This window comes from Schistocerca cancellata, chromosome 4, assembly GCF_023864275.1.
Source record: "Schistocerca cancellata isolate TAMUIC-IGC-003103 chromosome 4, iqSchCanc2.1, whole genome shotgun sequence".
Taxonomy (NCBI): domain Eukaryota; kingdom Metazoa; phylum Arthropoda; class Insecta; order Orthoptera; family Acrididae; genus Schistocerca; species Schistocerca cancellata.
Window position 1 is genome coordinate 225,145,481 of NC_064629.1, and position 27,451 is coordinate 225,172,931.

General features: G+C 43.7%; 1 protein-coding gene across 1 annotated transcript in view; it reads left to right on the forward strand.

Moving 5' to 3' along the window:
- The window catches only part of LOC126183722 (glutamate receptor ionotropic, kainate 5-like), a 266,934-nt gene that overhangs the window by 204,588 nt on the left and 34,895 nt on the right, over positions 1-27,451 (forward strand). The window contains exon 8 of the mRNA XM_049925913.1: positions 5,898-6,115. Within this exon, the coding sequence (XP_049781870.1) occupies positions 5,898-6,115 (218 nt within the window). The remainder of the gene's footprint in view (positions 1-5,897; positions 6,116-27,451) is intronic.

A 27,451-nucleotide genomic window follows, 5' to 3' on the forward strand; every position in this document is an offset into this window, starting at 1 on the left:
CAGCTTTTATGTAACATGAGGAAACTGTTGGAACAAGTTGCAACTTACTTGAAAAGTCTCAACTTACGTAGTCAGTGTCATGATTGTACCTGCTGACATCTACATATGCACATTGAGCAATGTTTTGTGAATAATAACATTCCTGAACTAGCCTGCTGATAATCATGACCTGAACCCAATGGAAAACCTTTGGGATGAGTCAGAATTTCGACTTCACTCCAGAGCCAGTGTGCAAAATCTCTACAGTCTCCGATGTTGGTCCTCGAGAAAAAATGGATTAGCATTCCAACAGATATTCAGGTACACCAATGAAAGCAATCCCTGGAGACATCATATTGTGATTCTTTGTGCCATGACAACACGATTTTCGTTGAGTAGGCAACAGGAGAAATTCTGAAAAGAAGACAGAGGCATAACACCAACATGAACATACAGCAAAGTGGCAAAACAGGTAATAGCTAGTTCTTCACTGGCAAGACATCTAACAAATGTTGAATAAATTTCATGGTGCTATTCTGTCGAAAGATGAAAACAGATTGTAATGGTAATAATATTTATAGTTACACATAATTCTACAGTTTAATTAGCTAAGAAAATATTATATAATGTAAAGTAATTGAATAATATTTTAACATGAATTAATTTTCTAATTTATTGCTATCATCCATAACAAACAGTGAATCAAAACATAAAAGAACATTAAATACAATTTTATATAGTCTATTACTGTCGCTTAATAAAAAAATACTACAACATTGCCAATTTCAGACACTATTCCAGCTGAGCCCAATGTTGGACGCAGAACATCTTGCCACATTTGTCAGAACGAAATCCGAAAGACGGTAGACCAAGATATTAATGAAAGAAAACAATGTATTAACGATAACAGAAAATCGAGAAGAGGAAGACGAAGAAGATGAATATTATAACAATGGTGATAATTTTGATGAAGAGTGACAAAAGGAAATTCTCAAGGCTACCAATGCTCGTAAGCCTCAATGACGGTCTTGGCTGCAGCTGCCTAGACCTGCGTTATCGTGTGGGGATTTGTAGGACTCCCCTTGAGAGGTCAGGGGTGTACTACACGAAGGAAGCAGGTACTCGGGTAGCAGAGTACTGAGTACTTGTGAAGTGCACACGAGGTTTTTTTTTTTGGGCTAGACGGTAGTTTGAAGTGCTCTAATGCACTCGCCAGTCGATACGCAGCAGGGGACGACAGACAGCGTTCAGAATAATGGCACTTCGACCGTCAAAATTTTTTCAGTAAACTGTCGAAGTGTTCGCAACAAAATTCCCTGATTTACTGACCTCCAGAAAAGTTCTCGCACACAAGATATTATTGGGGCCGAGAGCTGGCTGAAGCCCGAGGTGGAAAGCTCAGAGATATTTAGCGAGTCATGGAACGCATATCGGAAAGACCGATTAGAGGCCCATGGAGGGGGAGTGTTCATTGCAATTGACAAAAATATTGTATCTATTGAGGTCGAAACTGAGCGTGACAGTGAAATTATCTGGTCGCGTATAACAGGTGTATATGAAACCAAGTTAAGTCTTGGATGTTTCTACCGGCCACCCGATTCCGCAGTGACAGTTCTAGAGTCATTCAAAGAAAGTCTACCGTCAGTAGCGTGTAAATACCGAGATCATTCAGTACTAGAAATGTTCAAATGTGTGTGAATTGCTAAGGGACCAACTGCTGAGCTCATCGGTCCCTAGACTTACACACTATTTAAACTAACTTACATTAAGGACAACACACACACCCGTGCCCGAGGCAGGACTCGAACCTCCGGCGGGAGGGGACGCGCAATTCGTGACATGGCGCCTCTAACCGCGGGGCCACCCTCAGTACTAGATGGAGCGGACTTTAACCTACTGAGTATAGACTGGAAGGTCTATGGATTCATTGCGGGGTGGGGGGTCGGGGTTAAAGAGACAGATGGTCGTGCGAAATACTTTTGAACACGTTTTCTGAAAACTGTCTTGAGCAGCTAGCTTTGCATCCCACGCAGAATGGAAATATCTTAGACCTAGGTTCAAATGGCTCTGAGCACTATGGGACTCAACATCTTAGGTCATAAGTCCCCTAGAACTTAGAACTACTTAAACCTAACTAACCTAAGGACACCACACACACCCATGCCCGAGGCAGGATTCGAACCTGCGACCGCAGGAGTCCCGCGGTTCCGGACTGCAGCGCCAGAACCGCTAGACCACCGCGGCCGGCTATCTTAGACCTTGTAGCTACAAATAGACCGGAGCTTATCGGCAGTGTCAGTATAGAAACGGGGATCAGCGACCATGATTACGAAAGTTAATAAATCAGTCAAGGCGGCTAGGAGAGTGTTTCTGCTAGACAGGGCGGATAAGCAGTTGTTCGCACCTCACTTAGACAGTTAATCACTTAGCTCCAGTACATGGATGTAAAGGAATTATGGGCAACGTTTAAGCAGATTGTGAATCGTGGTCTGGAGAGTTATGTGCCTACTAAGTGGATAGACGATGGAAAAGATCCGCCATGGTTTGATAACAAAATTCGGAAGATGCTGAGGAAGCAAAGGCTGTTGCACTCCCGCTCAAAAGAGAGCGCACAAATGACGACAAGCGAAGATTAGTAGAGATTCGTGTGTCTGTGGAATGATCTATGCAAATAAATCACCAGTTCCCGGTGGAATCCCAATTCGGTTTTACAATGAGTACTTTTGGCATTGACACCTTACCTAGCCTGAATGTATTTTGAGTTTCTCGCCCAGCACAATGTCTTTAGCGACTGGAAAAAAGCGCAGGTGACTCCAGTATATAAGACTGAGTAAAAGAACGGACCCGCAGAATTACAGACAAATATCCCTAACTTCAGTTTGCTGCAGAATCCTTGAACATATTCTCAGTTCGAATATATTAAACTTTCTTGAGACAAATGCTTATTTCCACGAATCAGCATGGTTTCAGAAAGTATCGCCCCTGCGAAACTCAAGATTGTACTTTTCTCACATGATATATTGGGAACAACGGATGAAGGGCAACAGGCAGATTCCATATTTCCAGATTTTCGGAAAGCATTTTACACGGTGCCCCATTGCAGGCTGTTGGTGAAGTTACGAGCATATGGAATAAGTTCACACTTCTAAAGTAATAGACCCCAGGGAAAAATGTAAGTTAATGCCAATGAGTAAGAAGAACAAACCTGTAATGTTCGGATACAGTATTACTGGTGTCTTGCTTGACACAGTCAAGTCGTTTAAATATCTGGGCATAAAGTTGCAAAGTGATATGAAATGGAACGAGCATGTGAGAACTGTGGTAGAGAGAATTTTGGAAAGAGAGGTTCACCCATGAAGGAGACCGCATACAGGACGCTGGTGCGACCTATTCTTGAGTACTATTCGCGTGTTTGGAATCCATATCAGGTTGGATTGAAGGAAAACATCGAAGCAATTCAGAGGTGGTTACTGGTAGGTTCGAACAACACGTACGTGTTACGGAGATGCTTCAGAAAGTCAAACGGGAATCCCTGGACGAAGGCGACATTCTTTTCGAACAACACTATTGAGAAAATTTAGAGAACGGGCATTTGAAGCTGATTGCCATACGATTCTGCTGCCGCCAACATACATCGCGCTTAAGGACCACGAAGATAAGATACGAGAAATTAGGGCTGATACGGAGGCATATAGACTGTCTTTTTCCCCCCACTCTGTTTGCAAGTGGAACAGGAACGGAAATGACTAGTGGTGGCTTGTGGAGTACCTATGCAGATGTAGATAAGCAAAATTATCTCTTCCACAAAACATTAAATTCAAACAGATGCTATAAATATACACAAACCGTCAAGCCTGCATCCAATACCAGTAGTGGATCATTACTGAGAAATGATGATACACATATCGATAGGGGTGAAAACGAAAATGGGCTTGACCTCTGCAATGGTAATAACCGAAATGAACGGATGGAGTGATTAGCTTCTTTGCTCGCTTCAAAAGCGATAAGTAATAAAACAGATGATAATGAAACGATATCAATTGAAGACGAACGCCGAGAAGCGTCGATTACTGCTTGAAGTTTACAATGGCTGTGGAAAATACGGAAAGACTAACTGCAGTATGGGAAGTCGTGCAGACAACATAAAGTCTTACATCGACAAACGGAATGCTTAGAAAAATAATGATTAACGTCCTCCTCTGAGCAGGACCATTGCTGTGTTTCCGATTGGACCAAGAGATGGTATTTACGATGAACTTACGTCATTCAGTCAGATACTTGATAAGTTGCTGATTGAACCAAGCCTGGGTATGATGGTGAAGGAAATTGTTGTGTCTATACAAGACAGTCTAGACACAGGGTGAGGTTACCGATAGGCACGCGTACACACACGCCGGCTGGCGTGAGTTCTGGAACAGGATACTTGGTGAATGCTATAGAGAAAAATATGCAGTTCCTCGGATACTTAACTTTATTGCATCCTTGTGGTACATCGCTCTTGACTATACAATTTAGACTATCTTCAGATACGGTTAATGGCGCCTTGCTAGGTCGTAGCCATGAACTTAGCTGAAGGCTATTCTAACTGTCTCTCGGCAAATGAGAGGAAGGCTTCGTACGTCTAGTCGCTAGCAATGTCGTCCGTACAACTGGGGCGAGTGCTAGTCCGCCTCTCTAGACCTGCCATGTGGTGGCGCTAGGTCTGCAAGTACTGACAGTGGCGACACGCGGGTCCGACATGTACTAATGGACCGCGGCCGATTTAAGCTACCACCTAGCAAGTGTGGTGTCTGGCGGTGACACCACAGAAATAATGCAGCATTCATCAAAATTTCAGTTTGTACATAACCTCTAGTACGTTAAGTTCAAATGCAAATAAAACGCAATATTAGGCTGTTAATAACGTCAACTGTATTTTCTAGCATATTACATGATGCACCATCTTCGTTTCCCCTAAAATGCTGCTTGCTGTGGTCAAGTAGATTGAAAAACTTGTGAAAACGCTGGTTATGTCAGTTCGTTCTATGAATAAGCAATAACGTTTCCTCAGACTGAAATGCAAACACCCTTACCTCTTGACAAACATCATAGAACAATCTAGATGTGGAAATGTGTTTTCTTGAGATATAAGCTTTGTCAGGTTTGTTTTAGTATTTTGCCAACATTAGGCCCAAACAAAGTGTACCTGCATGTATAGGATGTTATTTTTTAACCACATGTTTTAGGCATTAAAATAGCGTTGCGACACTTAAATCACGTTTTAGGCACCAGTTTGATGGATGTGTGTGTGTGTGTGTGTGTGTGTGTGTGTGTGTGTGTGTGAGAGAGAGAGAGAGAGAGAGAGAGAGAGAGAGAGAGACAAATCAAAGTTTACATGCTCGATAGTGCTGTTTAATCTGCAGATTCGTGGAATAAACATTTTGTGCATGTGCACATGTGTCTGTTGCTGACTATTAACATAATTTTTTGGATAAATACTTTTGAATGTGGCGCAAATGAAAAAAATTTCAGGTCGTTCAGATACTTTAGAGGATAGCCAAGATGGTGGCTCTGGGGCTACATTGTGTCTTATTTTTAATGCCTGCTAAAATAATGTGCTGTGACTGACTATTTCATTTCAATGCCTTGCTGACATAGGATGGACTGGCGCGAGGTAGAGGGAGTGGGAGGTCGGTAGTAGATGAGTGGCATGTGATGTGATAGATACAAGGGGTGTTGTTTGTCATGTCATAAATAAGTGGAGTATAGCTCCCACTATCTTGGGTTTTTTAACTTCCAACCACTGCCAGAGACTGCAGCGATGTGACAGGAATGGCGACTAGCAGCGGAAACTTGAATTCTTTACTGGAATCCCGATAGATGTAATACTTCTTGTGTATTTTCTTATAATATTAATGCTATATCTGATTATTTTTCAGGTCATGACCTTACTCCTGAGTCTCTACCCTGCCGTGTTCTGTATTTTACTGCATACATAACAGCTGTCATTATTCTGGCATCGTACTCAGCTGGCCTTATAGCTTTCCTTACTGTGATAAAAGTGTCCATCCCGTTCACGGACTTCAACAGCCTCCTAGACCTTGGAACATATCGCCTAGGCATGGCCCACAAGTCTGGGGTGCTGAATGTTTTCAATGTGAGTATATTGCTGGTCACTAAAGACAAAATATTTTCTTTTGAAAATGCTTATATGTTTCTGACACTGAAGTGGACGCAGTCTTTCTCTTTAGTTAAGGGAGAACCACCAAACCACAATAAAGTGTTAGCTTAGTTTTTTGTTTGTTCTGACGACCATATTTGAGACAACTTACTATGATGTGGAAGGTTTTGGTAGTTTTATAAATATTACACATTAGTTACATCCTGACCATTTGCGTAATTGGACTAATTTATGTGAAATCCATTCACATGTATATGCTATGCAGTTAGAAGTTCGTTGCATTCCATCTGATTTTTTTATGAGGAACGGTTCAGGTATTTTGTAGACGCATACTTTGCTCTTTCCTGTGCCGGAGGGGGTTAAGTTGTGGGTAACTAAGGGCACTTTTGGCCCTAATTTTACCTTTATGAATGCTAGAACTATTTTCAAATTGTGACTGATTTTTCGCAACAAATTTCGTGTGAAAGTAGGTATACTGAGGGCTGCTGTTAGTATGACAATTTTTTTAAGGAGTTGCCTACAAGAGATTCGAGGATGATCGCCAGATTTTACCCTTATACTTCGTTACAGTATAGTGAACGATTTGAGTCTAAGTCTGGAATTACTCTGGAAAATAACTTCAAATGACATCAATGAATAGATATATGCAAATTAATGAAAACATTTGATGCTTTGCGTCACGCAGATAAGTAATCACACGTAGAACAAGTGTTGATCAAGTCAAGCGTTGGAGGTCTGTGGTGTGTGATAGCTATTCAAAATTCTGATCGATAAGGACTCCCAGCAGTTTTTAACATTCAACTTTTCATATTATTTCACCTTTTAGTATGTTGTTACAGAAGGTAATACGCTGCCCAACGCAACAGTGAAGAACCCGAAGAGAGGAGGAAACGAAATGCTGCGAGGGGGCGTTTGAAAAGTCCGTGCAAAGTCCGAGAGATGACACGACCGGCGAGTATCGAGTTCATGTTTAGTTAGTAGCATCTTTGGAAAGAACGCACACCATGTTTCAGCCATATTGGTCTATTTCTGTATATTTGGCATTCGTTTGCGTCAAGGAAGTCGAGTGATTGTCAAAAAATGGACGAAGAAGAATTTCGTATGATGATTAAACATCGCTTTATGAAAGGCAAAACGCCTCAGGAGACTAAAGAGGAGCTTGATAAACATTACGGTGACTCTGCACCTTCGATTAGAACAGTTTATAAATGGTTTCAAAATTTTCGGTGTGGCCATATGGTCGCAAGTGATGCTGAACGTTCTGGACGCCCTGTGGAGGTTACGACTCCAGAAATCATTGGTAAAATCCATGATATGGTGATGGATGACAGAAGAGTTAAGGTGCGTGAGATTGCTAGTGCTGTGGGCATCTCGAATGAACGGGTACATGATATTTTGCATAAATATTTGGACATGAGAAAGCTATCCGCAAGATGGGTTCCGCGATTTCTCATGCTTCACCAAAAACGGAATCGTGTGAAGTGTTGCACGGATGGTTTGCAGCTGTTCAGGAAGAATCTCCAGGACTTTAAGCGTCGTTTCGTCACTGTGGATGAAACATGGATACATTACTATACTCCTGAGGCCAAACACCAATCTAAGAAATGGATTACCATGGGAGAATGTGCACCAAATAAGGCGAAGACCAGTCCTTCGTCCGGAAAGGTTATAGCGACTGTCTTTTGGGATTCGCAAGGAATAATCCTCATCGACTATCTGGAAAAGGGTAAAGCTACTACAGATGCATATTATTCATCGTTATTAGACCGTTTGAAAACCGAGCAGCAAGAAAAACGCCGGCGATGGGAACGCAAAAAATTTCCTTTTCCATCACGACATTGCGCCAGCACACACCTCAGCAGTTGTGGTCGGAAAATTAATGGAAATAGGATTCGAACTCGTTTCACATCCCCCCCCCCCCTCCTCTACAGACTTGGCTCCATCGGACTACCAATTGTTCCCGAATTTGAAGAAATGGCTGGCGGCACAAAGATTTTATTCAAACGAGGAGGTTATTGCAACAACTAATAGGTATTTTGCAGACTCGGACAATTCCTATTATTCGGAAGGGATCAACAAAATAGAACAGCGTTGGACGAAGTGTATAAGTCTAAAAGGAGACTATGTCGAAAAATAAAAACGGTTTACCCCAAATACGTAAGTAGTTTTTATTTTTGCACGGACTTTTCAAACGCCCCTCTTACTTCACACTTTGAGGTGGTATGTGACGTCACTTCACTGATTACAAAATCGAGTCAAATTTAGACAGAAATTGGCTATATGAGCCCACCTGTCAGTATGACATTGCACCACCTATGGTTGGTTGGTTGTTTGGGGGAAGAGACCAATCAGCGAGGTTATCGGTCTCTTAGGATTTGGGAAGGATGGGGAAGGAAGTCGGCCGTGCCCTTTCAAAGGAACCATCCTGGCATTCACCTGGAGCCATTTAGGGAAATCACGGAAAACCTAAATCAGGATGGCCGGACGCGGGATTGAACCGTCGTCCTTCCGAATGCGAGTCCAGTGTGCTAACCACTGCGCCACCTCGCTCGGTACCACCTATGGTCTGGATGCATTTATTGACTCGGTTAGTATATGTGTCCTCATTTCATTGTGTCCTCTCCAGAGGAAAACTGGCTCACAAAAGTACCAGTGCAGATTCTAGATTTAAAGGGACATGTATATCAAATTAATGGGATTTAAAAGCACGCAACTTAAAGGGACAGTGGGATAGCAGGGCGGGTGCTGCCCGAGATAACGAGCTTATCACACCCGGTGTCAGGTTACACATCCAGTGTCAGGTTACACATCCAGTGGCAGGTTACCCATTCAGCTGACTTCTGACTTACACCCTCCCCCCCCTCCCCTCTCCCTGGGGAACCGCCAAGAATTAATCAAGGTAATCCATGGGAACCACACCCCATCCCCTCCACACCTTCCTCTCCAATCCCATCCCCCCCTCTCCCATGGACCACTGAGATTCAAAAATCGCTCTCCTCCCCCACTCATCTTCATTTTCCATAACTAGGGCACTTGAGTGTGTGGAGCTCACTTTGGAGCTGGACAGCATAGGCTGAGGTAGCAGGCTGTGCCTATTTATTAATAACAAATTAATGTTGCTATACTGTCACATCACTTGAGTTATAGGCTACGGCTGTCTGTTAATAACAATTTAATACTACGTGATTATCGTCATTCGAGACACCAGCAGAGGCCACACCCAAACAGATATGTAAGTGCTCCCATTATTCTATATTTTCCTCAATTTTATGTATTTTTAGTTTCACGTATTTTCACGTACTTTCCACAGTTTTATGTATTTTCCACAATTTGTCTCTTGTATAACTGGGAAACTTCAGAGGGTATATATAAAAAATCTGGCATATTTTGCTTATTTTCATTCCATTATGTCATATGGTATCATATTTTTGGGTAATTCCACAAACTGAGAAAAAAGTTTTAGAGTACAGAAGCGTATAATAAGAGTAATGTGTAGTGTAAGCCCAAGAACATCATGTCGAAACCTATTCAAAGAACTGGGCATACTAACCACAGCTTCTCAGTATATTTATTTCTTAATGACATTTGTTGTAAATAATACATCTCTTTTTCCAACTACTATCAATACTAGGAATAAGAACAATATACATAAAGATTTAAAATCACTAACTCCTGCCCAGAAAGGAGTCCAGTATTCCGCAAAGCGTATTTTCAGTAAGTTACCAGCAACCATTAAGAGTTTAGTTTCAGACGAGGCACAATTTAAACATAATTTAAAAGAATTTTTGGTGGCCAACTCCTCCTATTCCATCCATGAATTTCTCAAGAAGTGCAGTAGACCATTTTAATGAGTATTTATTATACTTTAATTTTTGACAATACTTGGTTGTAACAGCCAAGTGTGAATGATGGATTTAATTAAAGCAGATGTAAGTATTAAACCTGTAAATATTAGAACTTTAATTTTAATTCATGTACACAATTTTAATGTTTATTGACTGAGGATTATTAAAATTAATGAAACTCAAGTTTTTCTAATGACATTTTTTTAATGTGTTTATCTGATATGTCCCACACCCAGGAGGATCCCCTCTTTTGTGGGTCTATCGAATGAATAATTAATCTAATCTAATCATCTAATCTAACACATAGGTCTTGACACCTATTTTTCTGTACGACAAAATGCAACCATAGAGAGCTGCAGAGTTTGCGCACCATTTGTCGATAAGACGATTCTCTAAAGAGTCAATTACAACTTAGCTAATACCAAAGGATCAAATTATTTTGAACACATACACACACACACACACACACACACACACACACACACACACACACACACACTGACTGTTGAAGGAATACGGGCTGCACATGCCTGAGAACAAACAGTAGATTCCAAAGGCCCCGCGAGGCCCCAGCTAGGTCAGACGTGGTGTCGCAACGGCACTCTCTATGTAAATGAAACGGCTAACCCCGGGGAAGAGGCACTGACACCTCAACGTGCGGACACTGGGTGACGGCAACTATGGGAAAATGTCCGAAGCAAACTGATAAATGGAGGGAATCACCAGCCTGCGTGTCCGTCTATTTATCGGTGCAGAATTCCTGCCCCCAACATATGCGAATCTCCACGAGGCGTGTTTTTTAAGTAAGTACCATTTTGAAATCAAAAAATACGTGCTAAGATATCTCAATAATTTTATTTTTACATGAAAGCCTGTACCTTAACCTACTTTTCTACATAATTTCCGTCAATATTGAGGCACTTGTCATAACGTTGTACCATTTTCTGAATACCCTCCTCATAGAAGTCTGCCTCCTGACTTGTTAACCACTGCATCACCACTGTTTTGACTTCGTCATTGTCTTGAAGACGCTGACCGCCCAGGTGTTTCTTCAAGTGCGGGAACAGATGGTAGTCACTGGGCGCAAGATCGGGGCTGTACGGAGGATGATCTAGAGTTTCCCATCGAAAAGATGTGATGAGATCTTTGGTCTGATTCGCCACATGCGGACGGGCATTGTCTTGCAGCAAAACGATGCCCTTTCCCAACTTGGACTGTTGCTTTGATTCTGGTGTGACGTAGGCCACCCGTGTTTCATCGCCCGTAACAATTTGGCTTAAAAAATCATCACTGGCGTTGTGGTACCGCTCAAGGAAAGTCAGTGTACTATCTAAACGTTTGGTTTTGTGCACATCTGTCAACATTTTCGGTACCCAACATGCGCACAATTTTCGGTAATTCAAGTGCTCGGTCACAATGTCATACAAAACACTACGAGAAACATTAGTAAAGTCATCCCGCAAGGAGGAAATCGTAAAGCGTCTGTTTTCTCTCACCTTATTGTCCACTTCCTGCACAAAACTTTCATTAACGACTGAAGGACGCCCGCTCCTTTGTTCATCATGCACATTTGTGCGCCCATCTTTAAATGCTCTCACCCACTTTCTTAGCATTCCATCACTCAATGTTTTCTCCGTAAACTGCACAGACCTCACGATGAATATCGATCTCTTTTAGGGATTTAGCACTAAGAAATCTTATAACAGCCCGTACTTCACAGCCGGCGGGACTGACGATTATGGGAGGCATCTTAAACACTCAGTACACAACGTAAACAAGGAAGAATCAGACTGTAATGGCGTCAGTGCGTAGATTAAAGTACAGGATTTCATGTAAAAATAAAATTGAGATATCTTAGCACGTCTTTTTTTTTTAATTTCAAAACGATACTTACTTAAATAACACGCCTCGCATTATCCAGAGACTTCTCTGCGACCATTTAACAGAACAGAAGATGAGATGCTGTTTCGTCAGATAACTTGCACAGCCTCTTAAGATGGCCTCCAGATAGAGGAGCCCTCGCACTTAAAAAGCGGGCTCTCCGAATGCAATATGAGGATTCAAAATGGTTCAAATGGCTCTAAGCACTATGGGACTTAACATCTGAGGTCATCAGTCCCCTAGACTTAGAACTACTTAAACCTAACTAACCTAAGGACATCACACACATACATGCCCGAGGCAGGATTCGAACCTGCGACCGTAGCAGCCGCGTGGTTCCGGACCGAAGCGCCTAGAACCGCTCGGCCACAGTGGCCGGCGCAATATGAGGATAACCTTCAGAAAACTTTCTAAAATTATTTTTTTGTTACAAGGCGCATTTGTGTCGTAGAACAAGTCTGTGAGTTGCTGGATTTACATATACAGTCTTATTAACAAAAATGAACTATTTAGTAGCAAAAACACCCCTACATGTAGCCGATGTAATAATGTCATCAGGTGTGAAGTGTTGGACGATAAGATTTTACCACAAATCCACCTCTCACCTGATTCTAATATATCGTTACAGTTCCGACAACATCCCGTCTACCAGACTGCCATTGATAACGAAGCACGGATTAACTAATATCAGATTCATTTTCAGAGCCTGACGCTGCTGATAGGAGACGTCTTTATATAGGGTATTACTAAATCTTTTTTCCGTTCTCTTTCAAGGCGGTTAATGCGACAACTCATTTGTAAAATGCGCAGAATCCTTACATACGATCGCATGGTTCAAACCCGCGTCCGGCCATCCTGATTTAGGTTCTTCGTGATTTCCCTAAATCGCTTCTGGCAAATGCCGGGATCGTTCCTTTCAAAGGGCACAGCCGACTTCGTTCCCCATCGTTCCCTAATCCGATGGGACTGATGACCTCGCTGTTTGGTCCTTTCCCCACAACCAACCAACCAACTCTTCATCTCAGAGTAGCACTTACATGCGACTTTTTTCTCTTAAAGGACACTGATTTTTTTGTTGTTGTTAAGGGACAATATGTTTAAGGTAGGGTGTGTAATGATTATATCCTACTTCTCATGATCCAACCTGGAATGAGTCCAGACTGATGATCAAATTCCATAACGTGGTTTTATAGGGTTACTGGCCACACTTCGCAGCAGTGAAACTTTTGTTGCTTGTGGATTTGCTGTAACACACCTTTACTAACTATAAAACTTCTCCCAAATTCAGTAACGTAATACTGGCTTGTTACCGTTAGCTTCGGTCAACACTATACAGAGCCGATATTCACAGCCAGTGTAAGACAAGAGAAATGTGTGTATTCTAAAAAAAAATTAGGAAGAGAGAGACTTCATGATCACAAGATCCTCTTGTAAGAGACCTTCAGTTCAAACAAATACTAGGAAAAAAAAACCACGACCACAACACAGCTGGGAAGGCTGTGTTTCTTCCAGACATAGCTGCGAATACATAATAAAGTATGTTTCCCGGCTTTGGTGCTACAGGAAGTAACGGGGAAGACGGAAGTTCCGTCATTAGATCGGCTACAAAACAGATGCCAATATCGCTGTTTTGTATAATCGATTTCCACTTAACTGTAGGCATACAGCGCGTCGTTTTATAAATCATTATATGTTCTGGCTGTCTTTTTCTAAACAGAGTATCGAAGTTAGGAACTGCATCCTGCCATAACGAAATAATCCATTAAAATTACTTCTTCCGTAACATGAATACATCCAGATAGAAACATAACACTTACGTGATCTAACTTGGCGTCTTAACAGTAAAAAGATGTCATGATTGCGTGATCAACATTTTTAGCTCATATTACTTCCCCAGTAAACTAATAATTGTACAACGACATCATGACTGTAAGTACGAAAATTTAATAGGTAATAGTCTAAACATCCTCGACAAACATTGCCTCCCTTACGAATCAAGAACGCATATTTGCTCTATAACTTTACCAGTAAGACAGCCAGAACTCACCTTTGTATTATTTGAATTGCTGTCAATAGATTTTTCCATATTCGTAATACACTAGCAACTACATTTGCGGAAGGGGTTGCGTTTGACAGCCGTAGTAACTGCAAATAACAATCATGTTTCTCAGCCTTGATCATGTAGCTTGTATCTGACACCATTAACTTGGCTGATGAAACCATTAGATGAATAGACAGCTGCCGGCAGCGGTGGCCGAGCGGTTCTAGGCGCTTCAGTCTGGAACCGCGCGACTGTTACGGTCGCAGGTTCGAATCCTGCCTCGGGCAGGGATGTGTGTGATGTCCACAGGTTAGTTAGGTTTAAGTAGTTCTAAGTTCTAGGGGACTGATGACCTCAGATGTTAAGTCCCATAGTGCTCAGAGCCATTTGAACCATTTTTTGAATAGACAGCTACATCCTTTCGCCATTATCAACTGCTCCGTTAAAACAGCATTCTTGTAATACATATGCACACCATACTCATCTCCTTATGACGAATTGAGACTAACCTAGCAGCACGACACAATGATACTGACAGTCATATTGTGGACTGTCTCTTGGCAGAATACTATTTGTGTAATCAATATCCATGTTGAAACAATAGGCATACAGTGTATAGTAACTCATTATAGGTCTTAATTGTCTTTTTAAGTAGAGTGTAGAGGTATGATATTGCAGGTCACCGTTTAATCCATTAATGTACACATGTACACATCCAGCTTAAACATATATGTTATATGTATTCTAATTTTAGAAGTTCTCACCATAGAAGACGTCGTGATCACGTCGTCAACAACGTATGAGTTAGTATTACATCGCCTACAGACAAACTGCAGAACGATCTTAGGACTGCGTGTACGGAAATTTTACTAGGTAACGGTCTAAGACTGCTAAACACACGTTGCCTCCTTTATGTATGAGAAAGGTATATTTTGTTCTACATCTCTGCCAGCATGACAGTCAGGTCCTCTAGAGCTGTATAGTTGTTCTTTGGATTCTGGTATTTACTGTCACTAGAATTTTCCATATTCTTCACTTTACCAAAAAACTTCTGGGAAGATAAAGTATCCCATACTGATTTGCTTACTATGAATAAACAGTATAACTGTCACCATCGTTGTTTGGGAGCTCATGTTATTGATATCCAGGCTAAATGATTAAAATTGTACACATAAAGAGCATAGCTTTATTTAGGTCCTGATTACCTGATGTGTATGTATATCCCGACAAGTCAGCACCTCCTGTCGCCATCCTGTGTTTAATATTTTACCGTCATATGCTGTTATTACTTAAACAAACAATTACCCTGGGTGTATTTAAAATGAATTTCTTCCATTAATATGCGATTTGGGTTACACCAGACATCCAGAAGAAAAAAAAATTACGTCCACCCTACCCCGGGCCTTGGTGGTATCCAATTCGCTGCACAAACTCAACAGTATATAATTACATCCACACTCAAAGGGTACGACTGAAAGTTCTGCCATATTGGGTCTTTACTTAGATGTTGCTTATACGGATCATCGATTAGACTGTGTTTGACTTTTGGGAGTCTAATGAAAAATATTATCTACCTATCCATATTTTTAAATATAATGTGGAATTCGATAATGTAAACTTATGCTGTTGATGTATGTTCGTATAAAATAATGCATTCTGAAACGCTTCCTACTACTATAGACAGTGTGTAAGTGCTGGACTGTGCACCTAAGTACAAATTGTGTGTTTTATCAAAATAAACGTCTTAGTTGCTCTTCAAAAGATATCAAAGACACCCATACATTATGACAGCCTTTCGTGCTAGGGCTAGGGGTTGTATTATCACATTCATCCATACGGTCGTCGGGTTTGGGAGTGGCGTCTGACATTTTTTAAGGACATCGGTGCTGATACTTTAATAAATATATTCCGCTAAGTATGCGTTCCTTGTGTGCATAGTAGCACTATGCATATTCCATGTCGTTTCTGGACCCATGTCCATCCCCATTACCCTAGGGGTATCCGCGTCACAACATACACAACATAGTGTAGCTGGATTGCAAGTCCAATCACAGTTAGAAGATATGACCAGAAGATTACGTGACTAATAGTGTTGTGATCATGACCTTTCCTGAAGGTTTTTACTACATGTGTGAATAAACATCAGGAAAAAAAGCAACAATATTTTGCAGTTGGTTGTTATATTGCTGCGCTAAACCATATTCCTGCGTTACAATTACGAAGACAGATTGATGTTGCATCTAACACAACATCTTCCGGAGAGATAATGTAAATACTGATTGGGGGGGGGGGGGATATTCCTGGTAATCAGGACCGGTAGTTGGTTATAAGGCTATGCTCTGTATGTCTATGCCAACAGCCTTGATGCAGTGGTAACGCCGGTTCCCGTCAGATCAACGAAGTTAAGCACTGTCGGCTCTGGCTACCACTTGGATGGATAACCGTTCGGGTCTGCGTCTGCCGAGTGTTGTTGGCAGGTGGGGTACACTCCGCCCTTGTGAGGCCAATTGAGGAGCTACTTGAGAGAAGTAGTGGCACCAGTCACGAAAACTGACAACGACAGGGAGAGCGGTGTGCTGATCACATGCTGCTCTATATCCGCATCCGGTGACGCCTATGGGCTGAGGATGACAGTGACCCATCAGTACTGTTGGGCCTTCAAGGACTGTTAGGACGGTTTATATGTCTATAATTTTAATTATGTTGCGGCCACATGTAGTAAGCTTTGCTTCACGCAGTGGAGAATGGCAAAACAGAGGCACGCCAGCGACTGAGGCGTTGCGAAGCAGGCAGGCACAGATAGCTCTGCTGACAACAGCAGTCTACCAACAGACTGACGCAAGGATGCACATAGACCGACCACCGAGCGAAGCCTGGAGGGTGAAGAGTAAGGGGAAGTGAGGCCAGCACGCTAAGTTACGCTGCAATATACTGCGGGAGTAGTAACAAAAAGCTACCACGGAGGGTAAAAAACGTCCTCCTGCTGGATATAAATGGTGGAGCGCAGGCAGCATCAGACAGAAGCGATTAGGAAACAGTTCGGATCTGAAGACGGACGTGGTCCGTGTCCCAATGTTCAATCCTCGTAGGTGACGATTCCGGAAGTCTGTTCCAGCTCGCAGGACTCATCCGTTGTCAACTTCAGCTCTGGAGGTCGGCCCGAGTTCAGTCGACACCATGGCTGACTAACTACAGCGAGAACTTCCAGCAGGACCGGCCGCAGCGCGGTCTTGGTCACAGGCGCCGCTGGGGACTGACGCCCCGACTTCACGGCAACCCGGCCCCACGGCACGTGGTCCGTCCATGACGGGACCTTGCGGACATCGCGACTGACGGCTTCCCAGCCGCCGGTGCAGCAGGCGTTGGCAGCTGACCTCACGGCGACGCGGCTCCGTGGGCGTGCCGTACTGGGGCGCCGAGCGGCGACGAGTTCTTCTCAGCCACAGGGCATCCTGGCTTCAGCGGCGCACTGGTGGCTTGAGGCTCCCGAGTGCGATCTGCGGCGTGCGTTGTGCGCATTGTCGGAGAATCTACACAGCAGCAGCCAGGCGGAGGGATCCGCAGGGCTGGGCAGCAACGTCAAGGGAGAAATTGTGAAGAAAGTTCAATAAATAATTGTAAAACTCCACGTCTTCTCAATCTTTCGCGCAGCCACTGTGACCGCTGCTAAAAAGTGGTCCAGAAGCCGTAACAATTATTTAAACCGGAAATAAATTATATGAGCTACCAAACAACGATGGAGACAGTTTTACAGTCTGTTCATCTTAAGCAGATCAGTGTGGGATAGAATACCTTCCCAGCAATTTTGTTGCCAATGTTAAGAATATGGAACATTCTAGTGAAAGTAAATACGAGAATCCAAAGAACTACTATGTGTCACTAGAGGACGTAACAGTCTTTCTGGCAGAGATATAGAATAAATTCATTCTTCTGGATACGCAAAGGAGACACTGTGTGTTGAACAGACTTTGACCATTGCCTATTAAAGTTTTCGCTCGCCTCCGTAGCTGAGTGGTCTGCATAGATGGCTGCCATGTGGAAGACCCAGGTCCGATTCACGGCACTCCCGAGGATTTTCCCTTGGTGGGAGGACTGGTACAGCGAGCACTCAGCTTTGTGATGTCAATTGAGGACCTACTTGGCGGCGTAGTAGCGGCACCACGGTCTGGAAGGCCTGCAACGTGGCCGGGAGGTGTGCTGACCACATGACCCTCCAACCGCATCTGTGTGACGCCGCCAGGCATCGACTGGGCATTCATAGCCTGGCGAAGAGCTCATGTATATAAGTTTTCGTGCATGTAGTCCTAAGATAGTTCAGCAGATTGTTTTCTGAGGAAGAAATACTAGTTTATACGTGGGTTGGAACTTTAATAGTGGCCACTATCTATTTACAGCTCGTACAAAATAGATACGTGTTTCAAAGTTTTACTGACCTTCAAAGTAGTCACCAGCATAGTGTATAACCCGTTGCCAGCGATGTGGAAGTCGTAGGATACTCTTAGCAGTGCCAGTTGTGTTGACAGTTCGAGCGGCGCGGTCTATTGCCCGACAAATTTGTAGCAGTTCTGAAGCGAATGCCGTGAAGAACTTCGTTCAGTTTAGAAATAGAGCTGAAATTACGAGGGCTCAAGTCAGGGGAGTGCAGTAGGTGGTATATCACTCAGCAGCCCCATCAGTCAACTAAATCAGTAACAGCTTGCACTCTACGTGCTTGCAAATTGATGGTCAGGTCCTGCAGAAAGTGTCATCACTTCTGTTTCTAAGCTGTTTGTAGGTTGTGTTCCAAAAATGTACGGCATAGAGACAGAAGTGATGGCACTTTCTGCAGGACCTGACCATCATTTTTCAGGATAATGCTCAAGCACGTAGAGTGCAAGCTGTTACTAATTTGTTTGGCTGATGGGGCTGCTAAGTGCTATACCACCTACTGCACTTCCCTGACTTACGCCCTCGTGAGTTCAACTCTATTTCTAAACTGAACGAAACACTTCACAGCATTCGCTTCAGAACTGTTACAAATTCGTCGGGCAATAGACCGCGCCGCTCGAACTGTCAACACAACGGGCACTGCTAAGAGTATCCTACGACTTCCACATCGCTGGCAACGGGTTATACACAATGCTGGTGACTACTTTGAAGGTCAGTAAAACTTTGAAGCACGTATCTATTTTATACGAGCTGTAAATAGATAGTTGCCACTATTAAAGTTCCAACCCACGTATAAACTAGTATTTCTTCCTCAGAAAACAATCTGCTGAACTATCTTAGGACTACATGCACGAAAACTTATATACGTGAGCTCCTCGCAAGGCCATGAAGGCCCAGTCGATACATCCGTGTCATTTTCTGCCTGGCGGCGTCACACAGATGCGGTTGGAGGGTCATGTGGTCAGCAGAACACCTTCCGGCCATGTTGCAAGCCTTCCAGACCTTGGTGCCGCTATTACAGCGTCAAGTAGGTCCTCAACTGGCATCACAAAGCTGAGTGCTCGCTGTACCAGTCCTCCCACCAAGGGAAAATCCTCGGCAGTGCCGTGAATCAGACCTGGGTCCTCCACATGGCAGCCATCTATGCGGACCACTCAGCCAAGGAAGCGAAAGAAAACTTTAATAGGTAATGGTCAAAGTCTGCTCAACACACAGTGTCTTGGTACTTCTTGCCTGGGGCTAGCCATTACATTTACGCAGGGAGAACCATTCGGACGACACCTCCGACCTACCCGGAGACTTGCGGTGGTCTCAGGAATTTACTGTTAACTGGCACGTGCAGCCTGCTTTTCATTTCGGCATCTACATCTACATCCATACTCCGCAAGCCACCTGACGGTGTGTGGCGGAGGGTACCCTGAGTACCTCTATCGGTTCTCCCTTCTATTCCAGTCTCGTATTGTTCGTGGAAAGAAGGATTGTCGGTATGCTTCTGTGTGGGCTCTAATCTCTCTGATTTTATCCTCATGGTCTCTTCGCGAGATATACGTAGGAGGGAGCAATATACTGCTTGACTCTTCGGTGAAGGTATATTCTCGAAACTTTATCAAAAGCCCATACCGAGCTACTGAGCGTCTCTCCTGCAGAGTCTTCCACTGGAGTTTATCTATCATCTCCGTAACGCTTTCGCGATTACTAAATGATCCTGTAACGAAGCGCGCTGCTCTCCGTTGGATCTCCTCTATCTCTTCTATCAACCCTATCTGGTACGGATCCCACACGGGTGAGCAATATTCAAGCAGTGGGCGAACAAGTGTACTGTAACCTACTTCCTTTCTTTTCGGATTGCATTACCTTATGAGTCTTTCAATGAATTTGTCTGGCATCTGCTTTACCGACGATCAACTTTAAATGATCATTTCATTTTAAATCACTCCTAATGCGTACTCCCAGATAATTTATGGAATTAACTGCTTCCAGTTGCTGACTGCTATATTGTAGCTAAATGATAAAGGATATTTCTTTCTGTGTATTCGCAGCACATTACACTTGTCTACATTGAGATTCAATTGCCATTCCCAGCACCATGCGTTAATTCGTTGCAGATCCTCCTGCATTTCAGTACAATTTTCCATTGTTACAACCTCTCGATACACCACAGCATCATCTGCAAAAAGCCTCAGTGAACTTCCGATGTCATTCATAAGGTCATTTATGTATATTGTGAATAGCAACGGACCTATGACACTCCCCTGCGGCACACCTGAAATCACTCTTACTTCGGACGACTTCTCTCCATTGAGAATGACATGCTGCGTTCTGTTATCTAGGAACTCTTCAATCCAATCACACAATTGGTATGATAGTCCATATGCTCTTACTTTGTTCATTAAACGACTGTGGGGAACTGTATCGAACGCCTTGCGGAAGTCAAGAAACACGGCATCTACCTGTGAACCAGTGTCTATGGCCCTCTGAATCTCGTGGACGAATAGCGCGAGCTGTGTTTCACACGACCGTATATTTCGAAACCAATGCTGATTCCTACAGAGTAGATTTCTAGCCTCCAGAAAAGTCATTATACTCTAACATAATACGTGTTCCAAAATTCTACAACTGATCGACGTTAGAGATATAGGTCTATAGTTCTGCACATCTGTTCGACGTCCCTTCTTGAAAACGGGGATGACCTGTGCCCTTTTCCAATCCTTTCGAATGCTACGCTCTTCTAGAGACCTACGGTACACCGCTGCAAGAAGGGGGGCAAGTTCCTTCGCGTACTCGTAAACTCGAACTGGTATCCTATCAGGTCCAGCGGCCTTTCCTCTTTTGAGCGATTTTAATTGTTTCTCTATCCCTCTGTCGTCTATTTCGATATCTACCATTTTGTCAACTGTGCGACAATATAGAGAAAATTTCACTGGATTCTTTATCCCTGCCACCCGTTATGAACGTTTGAGTCTCCCAGTTTATATCCGGCAAATCAAAATCTCCACCCAGAACTATAACATGGTGGGGAAATCTACTCGAAATATTTTCCAAATTATCATTCAGGTGCTCAGCCACAACAGCTGCTAAGCCAGGGGGCCTATAGAGACATCCAATTGCCATGTCTGAGCCTGCTTTAACCGTGACCTTCACCCAAATTATTTCACATTTCGGATCTCCGTCAATTTCCTTCGATACTATTGCACTTCTTATCGCTATAAACACGCCTGCCCCTTCACTGTCCAGCCTATCTCTGCGGTATACATTCCAATCTGAGTTTAGGATTTCATTACTGTTTACGCCTGGTTTCAGCCAACTTTCTGTCCCTAGTACTACGAGGGCAGTTCAATAAGTAATGCAACACATTTTTGTTCTGAAACAGGGGTTGTTTTATTCAGCATTGAAATACACCAGGTTATTCCCCAATCTTTTAGCTACACAACACTATTTTTCAACGTAATCTCCATTCAATGCTACGGCCTTACGCCACCTTGAAATGAGGGCCTGTATGCCTGCACGGTACCATTCCACTGGTCGATGTCGGAGCCAACGTCGCACTGCATCGATAACTTATCATCATCCGCGTAGTGCCTCCCACGGATTGCGTCCTTCATTGGGCCAAACATATGGAAATCCGACGGTGCAAGATCGGGGCTGTAGGGTGCATGAGGAAGAACAGTCCACTGAAGTTTTGTGAGCTCCTCTCGGGTGCGAAGACTTGTGTGAGGTCTTGCGTTGTCATGAAGAAGGAGAAGTTCGGGAACAAACCTTTGAATATCCCAACTGGTGAGCAATTGTGACAGCACTACCAACAGAGATGTCAAGTTGAGCACTGAGTTGTTTGATGGTGATCCGTTGATCATCTCGAACGAGTGTGTTCGCACGCTCCGCCATTGCAGGAGTCACAGCTGTGCACGGCCGGCCCGCACGCGGGAGATCAGACAGTCTTACTTGACCTTGCGGCGATGATGACACACGCTTTGCCCAACGACTCACCGTGCTTTTGTCCACTGCCAGATCACCGTAGACATTCTGCAAGCGCCTATGAATATCTGAGATGCCCTGGTTTTCCGCCAAAAGAAACTCGATCACTGCCCGTTGTTTGCAACGCACATCCGTTATAGACTCCATTTTAACAGCTCCGTACAGCGCTGCCACCTGTCGGAAGTCAATGAAACTATACGAGACGAAGCGGGAATGTTTGAAAATATTCCACAAGAAATTTCCGGTTTTTTCAACCAAAATTGTCCGAGAAAAAAATGTGTTGCATTACTTATTGAACTGCCCTCGTATATGGGCGTTGTGACCGTTTATTAATGAGAGCAGTTCTGGGACCTTTCTATAGACGCTCCTGCAGTTTACTATTAACACATTAGTACTGTTATTCCTTGTTGCATTTTGCCTACTCCTACTTTGCCGCGTCTCAGGAGGCGTCTTGTCGGGCCTAGGGAGGGAATTCTCTAACCTAAAAAACCCCCATGTGCACTCCACACGTACTCCGCTACCCTAGTAGCCGCTTCCGGCGTGTAGTGCACGCCTGACATATTCAGGGGGACCCTACATTTCTCCACCCGATAGCGGAGGTCGAGAAATTTGCACCCCAGATCTCCGCAGAATCGTCTGAGCCTCTGGTTTAAGCCTTCCACTCGGCTCCAAACCAGAGGACCGCGATCGGTTCTGGGAACGATACTACAAATTGTTAGCTCTGATTCCACCCCGGGAGCGAGGCTTTCCGCCTTAACCAATTCCGCCAACCGCCTGTACGAACTGAGGATGACCTCTGAACCCAGACGGCAAGAGTCATTGGTGCCGACATGAGCAACAATTTGCAGTCTGGTGCACCCAGTGCTCTCTATCGCCGCCGGCAGGGCCTCCTCCACATCTCGGATGAGACCTCCCGGCAAGCAGACAGAGTGAACACTGGTCTTCTTCCCCGACCTTTCCGGTATTTCCCTAAGGGACTCCATCACCCGCCTAACGTTGGAGCTCCCAATAACTAATAAACCCCTCCCCCCGTGTGCCTGTTCGGACCTTGCTGAAGGAGCGTTCACATGTCCACTCACAGGCAGAGCGGGTGATGCCACACGGCCAGCCTCCACATTTACCCTCCGCCTCGTGCGCCGCTGAACCCGCCACTCCCCTTGGGGAGAGGGTGGCCCAACCGCGCCCGGTACCCGCGAAGATGTCTCAACAGCAGGGACAGTGGGTGAAGCATGTAACACCTGGGGTGTACCATGCGACGCACCAGACTCCCCACTGCCGCTACACTCCGAGGCAGCAGCCTGAAGACGGCTGACCGCGGCCATCAACACGTTCAGCTGTTCACGAACAGTGACCAGCTCCTCCTGCGTCCGTACACAGCAGTCACACATCCTATCCATCCTAAGAAGTCAATTTACTGTAGAGAGTTAATCAACTTTTAACTAGACTGCTAATTCACTAAAGGCGGCTGATTGTTGACTAAACTGTGGTTGCTAGCCACTTCTTGTAGAAAACAATGAAAATAGCACTGCCTGTCTCTGGACTGTATTGAAAACAAACACTAGCACTACTGGCACTATGGTTGACTAAAGGGACTCTCTCTGACTGTATTCAAAACAAACACGAAATCTATGGAACACTATTACTAGCACTCGACAATTAAAGCTTCCTGAAAGCAAAAACACACGGAAGAAGAAGTGACAAGTAAGAAAAATACAGTTAATACTTAATTTAACGTAGCTCGCTGCACAGCAGACATGAAGCAGACGGCAGTTACGACGACATTGTAGGTGTGTTTTTCGCAATTTGACCCTATTATCGGTAGCTTAATTGTGAGTGAGTCTTTGGAGGGTCGTCATTTCGTCAGACGGTGCACAAACTCTGCAGCTCTCAAAGGTAGCATTTTATCATATAGCGAGATAGGTTTCCTTACCTCTGTGAGTCACTGACTTTGCTCAGTCTCAATTGCATGTTGCGAGGACGTATATATTTAGGATTATTTCCACGTCTATTTACGAGTCTTACAGTGATGTTGCACTCTCATATTCCGAGAGTTAAATGACCTTTTTATTCTGCCTGGAGACCCTGACAGATCTCGCCCACAGTCAATGTGCTATCAAGATTGTATTTTCGACTCTTATAGCATCGCCACAAATTATTAATGTTGCAGGGTGTATTTGTATAAATATCATGTTGTGGCAAGTCAGTAGTAATACATTGGTTTTGCACTATTAGAGCATTTATATACAATGTCACTCATTGATGCGCAGCTAAGTTTTCGTAGCAATATTTTTTTAAAAAAAATAACGCAGTGTGCTAGCTATCCAGGGTGTGTCTTTCTAATTCTGTGGATCAGTCAAAATTATGTTTGTATCAATGGCCATCCTCGGAATTTCTGGTAGTTAATATACGAGACTTATAGTAATGCTGCATATATTAATAATATCAAACAGTTTATTTCTGATTAGTATCACAATTATGGTCATATATATTCAGTCCATGTGGGAGTAAGGTTCATTACGATTAGCTCAGAGAGTAAGGAGGAGGGGAGAGGGGAGTGTTTAGCTCTCAAACCTTTGGCAACCTATATCCGCAAAGTCGACCACAGATTTCCTCTAGCGGGCGTGCAGGTGGCTGGAAGTTGTAACTGGTTTGCTGTGGAGGGATGCCATATTTCGTAGCAGTGTCTTTTATGCCAGCCACAAGGTCGGTCGCGTTGTAAATGATTACCCACACACATCGTTTAAATAACGTAAATTTTTCTACTGTTCCTCGGGAGATGGTCTAGTGTAGTGTTGGGCAGACATGTGGAGCTCTCCCGTCCGTGGCCAGGGATCCAGTGGCAGCCGCGGCTGCTCGAGGTGTTCCATACCCTACCAATACCTCACTTGGCTCGTTCAACCTGCATTATCCAGTGAATACAAGGCGGGAGTTCCTCATAACCTAGGCGTGTATTTGTAAAGTCTTCGATATTTCCACCGATGCTGTGGGATCTGACTGCAGTTATTACCATGAGTGGGACGTACCTTGGCCACAACAGATATAGCAGCAGCGTCTCTTGTGCTGGCAACCTGGTCAGAGACGATTGCATCTATTATAATGGAACTTTCTTGCCCATCGCTGGGTTGCGGGGTGCGTTCGTGGGTATACATCACACGCCAGAGAGTTTGAGGTGTATGGAACTCTGCAGGTAACATATTTTTCAGTGTGGTGGCTGCGGATACTGGTCAACTCTCACTCACTCTCTCTCTCTCTCTCTCTCTCTATCTCTCTCTCTCCCTCTCTCTCCCTCCCCCCATCCCTCCCCCCCCCCCCCCTTCCTCTCTAGGCGCGTATTTTGTAGCATTGTGCTACACACACAGTATCTTCGGTTGGAAGCATCAGAAGTTTGCTATGAAGTCACACAATGTAGTAATGTGGTGGTGGCTTATCAGGGGGTTTATCTATCACGGTGTGTTATTTCTTATACATACTGTGTTTTTGGTTGGAAATCGGTACTGCGTATAGAATTTGCTATGACGTCATTATTCCCACCAACGTGTTCATTTCTAACACGTGCACTAGGACGACACACACACACACACACACACACACACACACACACACACACACACACACACACAGTTGTAATATAGTGGTACCTTAACAGTGATAAACAATTGCAGAACATGGTGCATTGTGATTATTTAAGAGCATCGTCGTGTCGATGCAGTGTCGATAACAGTAGGATGGAGCTTGCGAAATCGCATAAAATATGAAAAAAAATATGTAAAATTATATAAAACACGGAAGAATACGAAAATAGACGAAAAATAAAAGAAAAGTGGAAAATAGGGATTAATACATAAAATTGTGGAAGAATGAGAATACTTGTATATCTGCCAGTGTGTCATCTCTGCTGGTGCCTCGAATGATGGAGATCATGTAACATTAACTTCTTATTAAGAAATAGACCTCAGGTGAAATGACTTAACATAATTTGTTATTAATAAACAGACAGCTTGATCCCCTCCATATGCTGAACAGATTCAGAGTGACCCCAAGGGTCCCATATCTAAAAGAGAAAAATTTTGGAAAATATATAAAATTGTGGAAAATATATAAAATTGTGGAAAATATATAAAATTGTGGAAAATATGGAATAATGGAAGTACTTACACATCTGACTGGGTGTGGCCTCTGCTGGTGCCTCGAATGAGGAAAATAATGTAATATCAAATTGTTATTAACAAATAGCCATAGCCTGTAACTCAAGTATCATGACTTAATATAATAACATTAAGTCGTTATTAACAAATAGACCCAACCTACAACCTCTCCCTGTGATGTTGAGCTCCAAAGTGAACTCCACCCACTCAAATGCCCCAGTTGTCAAAGATGAAGATGGGGACGGTTACTTCTACATTCTACATTCTACATTTATACTCCGCAAGCCACCCAACGGTGTGTGGCGGAGGGCACTTTACGTGCCACTGTCATTACCTCCCTTTCCTGTTCCAGTCGCGTATGGTTCGCGGGAAGAACGACTGTCTGAAAGCCTCTGTGCGCGCTCTAATCTCTCTAATTTTACATTCGTGATCTCCTCGGGAGGTATAAGTAGGGGGAAGCAATATATTCGATACCTCATCCAGAAACGCACCCTCTCGAAACCTGGCGAGCAAGCTACACCGCGAAGCAGAGCGCCTCTCTTGCAGAGTCCGCCACTTGAGTTTGTTAAACATCTCCGTAACGCTATCACGGTTACCAAATAACCCTGTGACGAAACGCGCCGCTCTTCTTTGAATCTTCTCTATCTCCTCCGTCAACCCGATCTGGTACGGATCCCACACTGATGAGCAATACTCAAGTATAGGTCGAACGAGTGTTTTGTAAGCCACCTCCTTTGTTGATGGACTACATTTTCTAAGGACTCTCCCAATGAATCTCAACCTGGTACCCGCCTTACCAACAATTAATTTTATATGATCATTCCACTTCAAATCGTTCCGCACGCATACTCCCAGATATTTTACAGAAGTAACTGCTACCAGTGTTTGTTCCGCTATCATATAATCATACAATAAAGGATCCTTCTTTCTATGTATTCGCAATACATTACATTTGTCTATGTTAAGGGTCAGTTGCCACTCCCTGCACCAAGTGCCTATC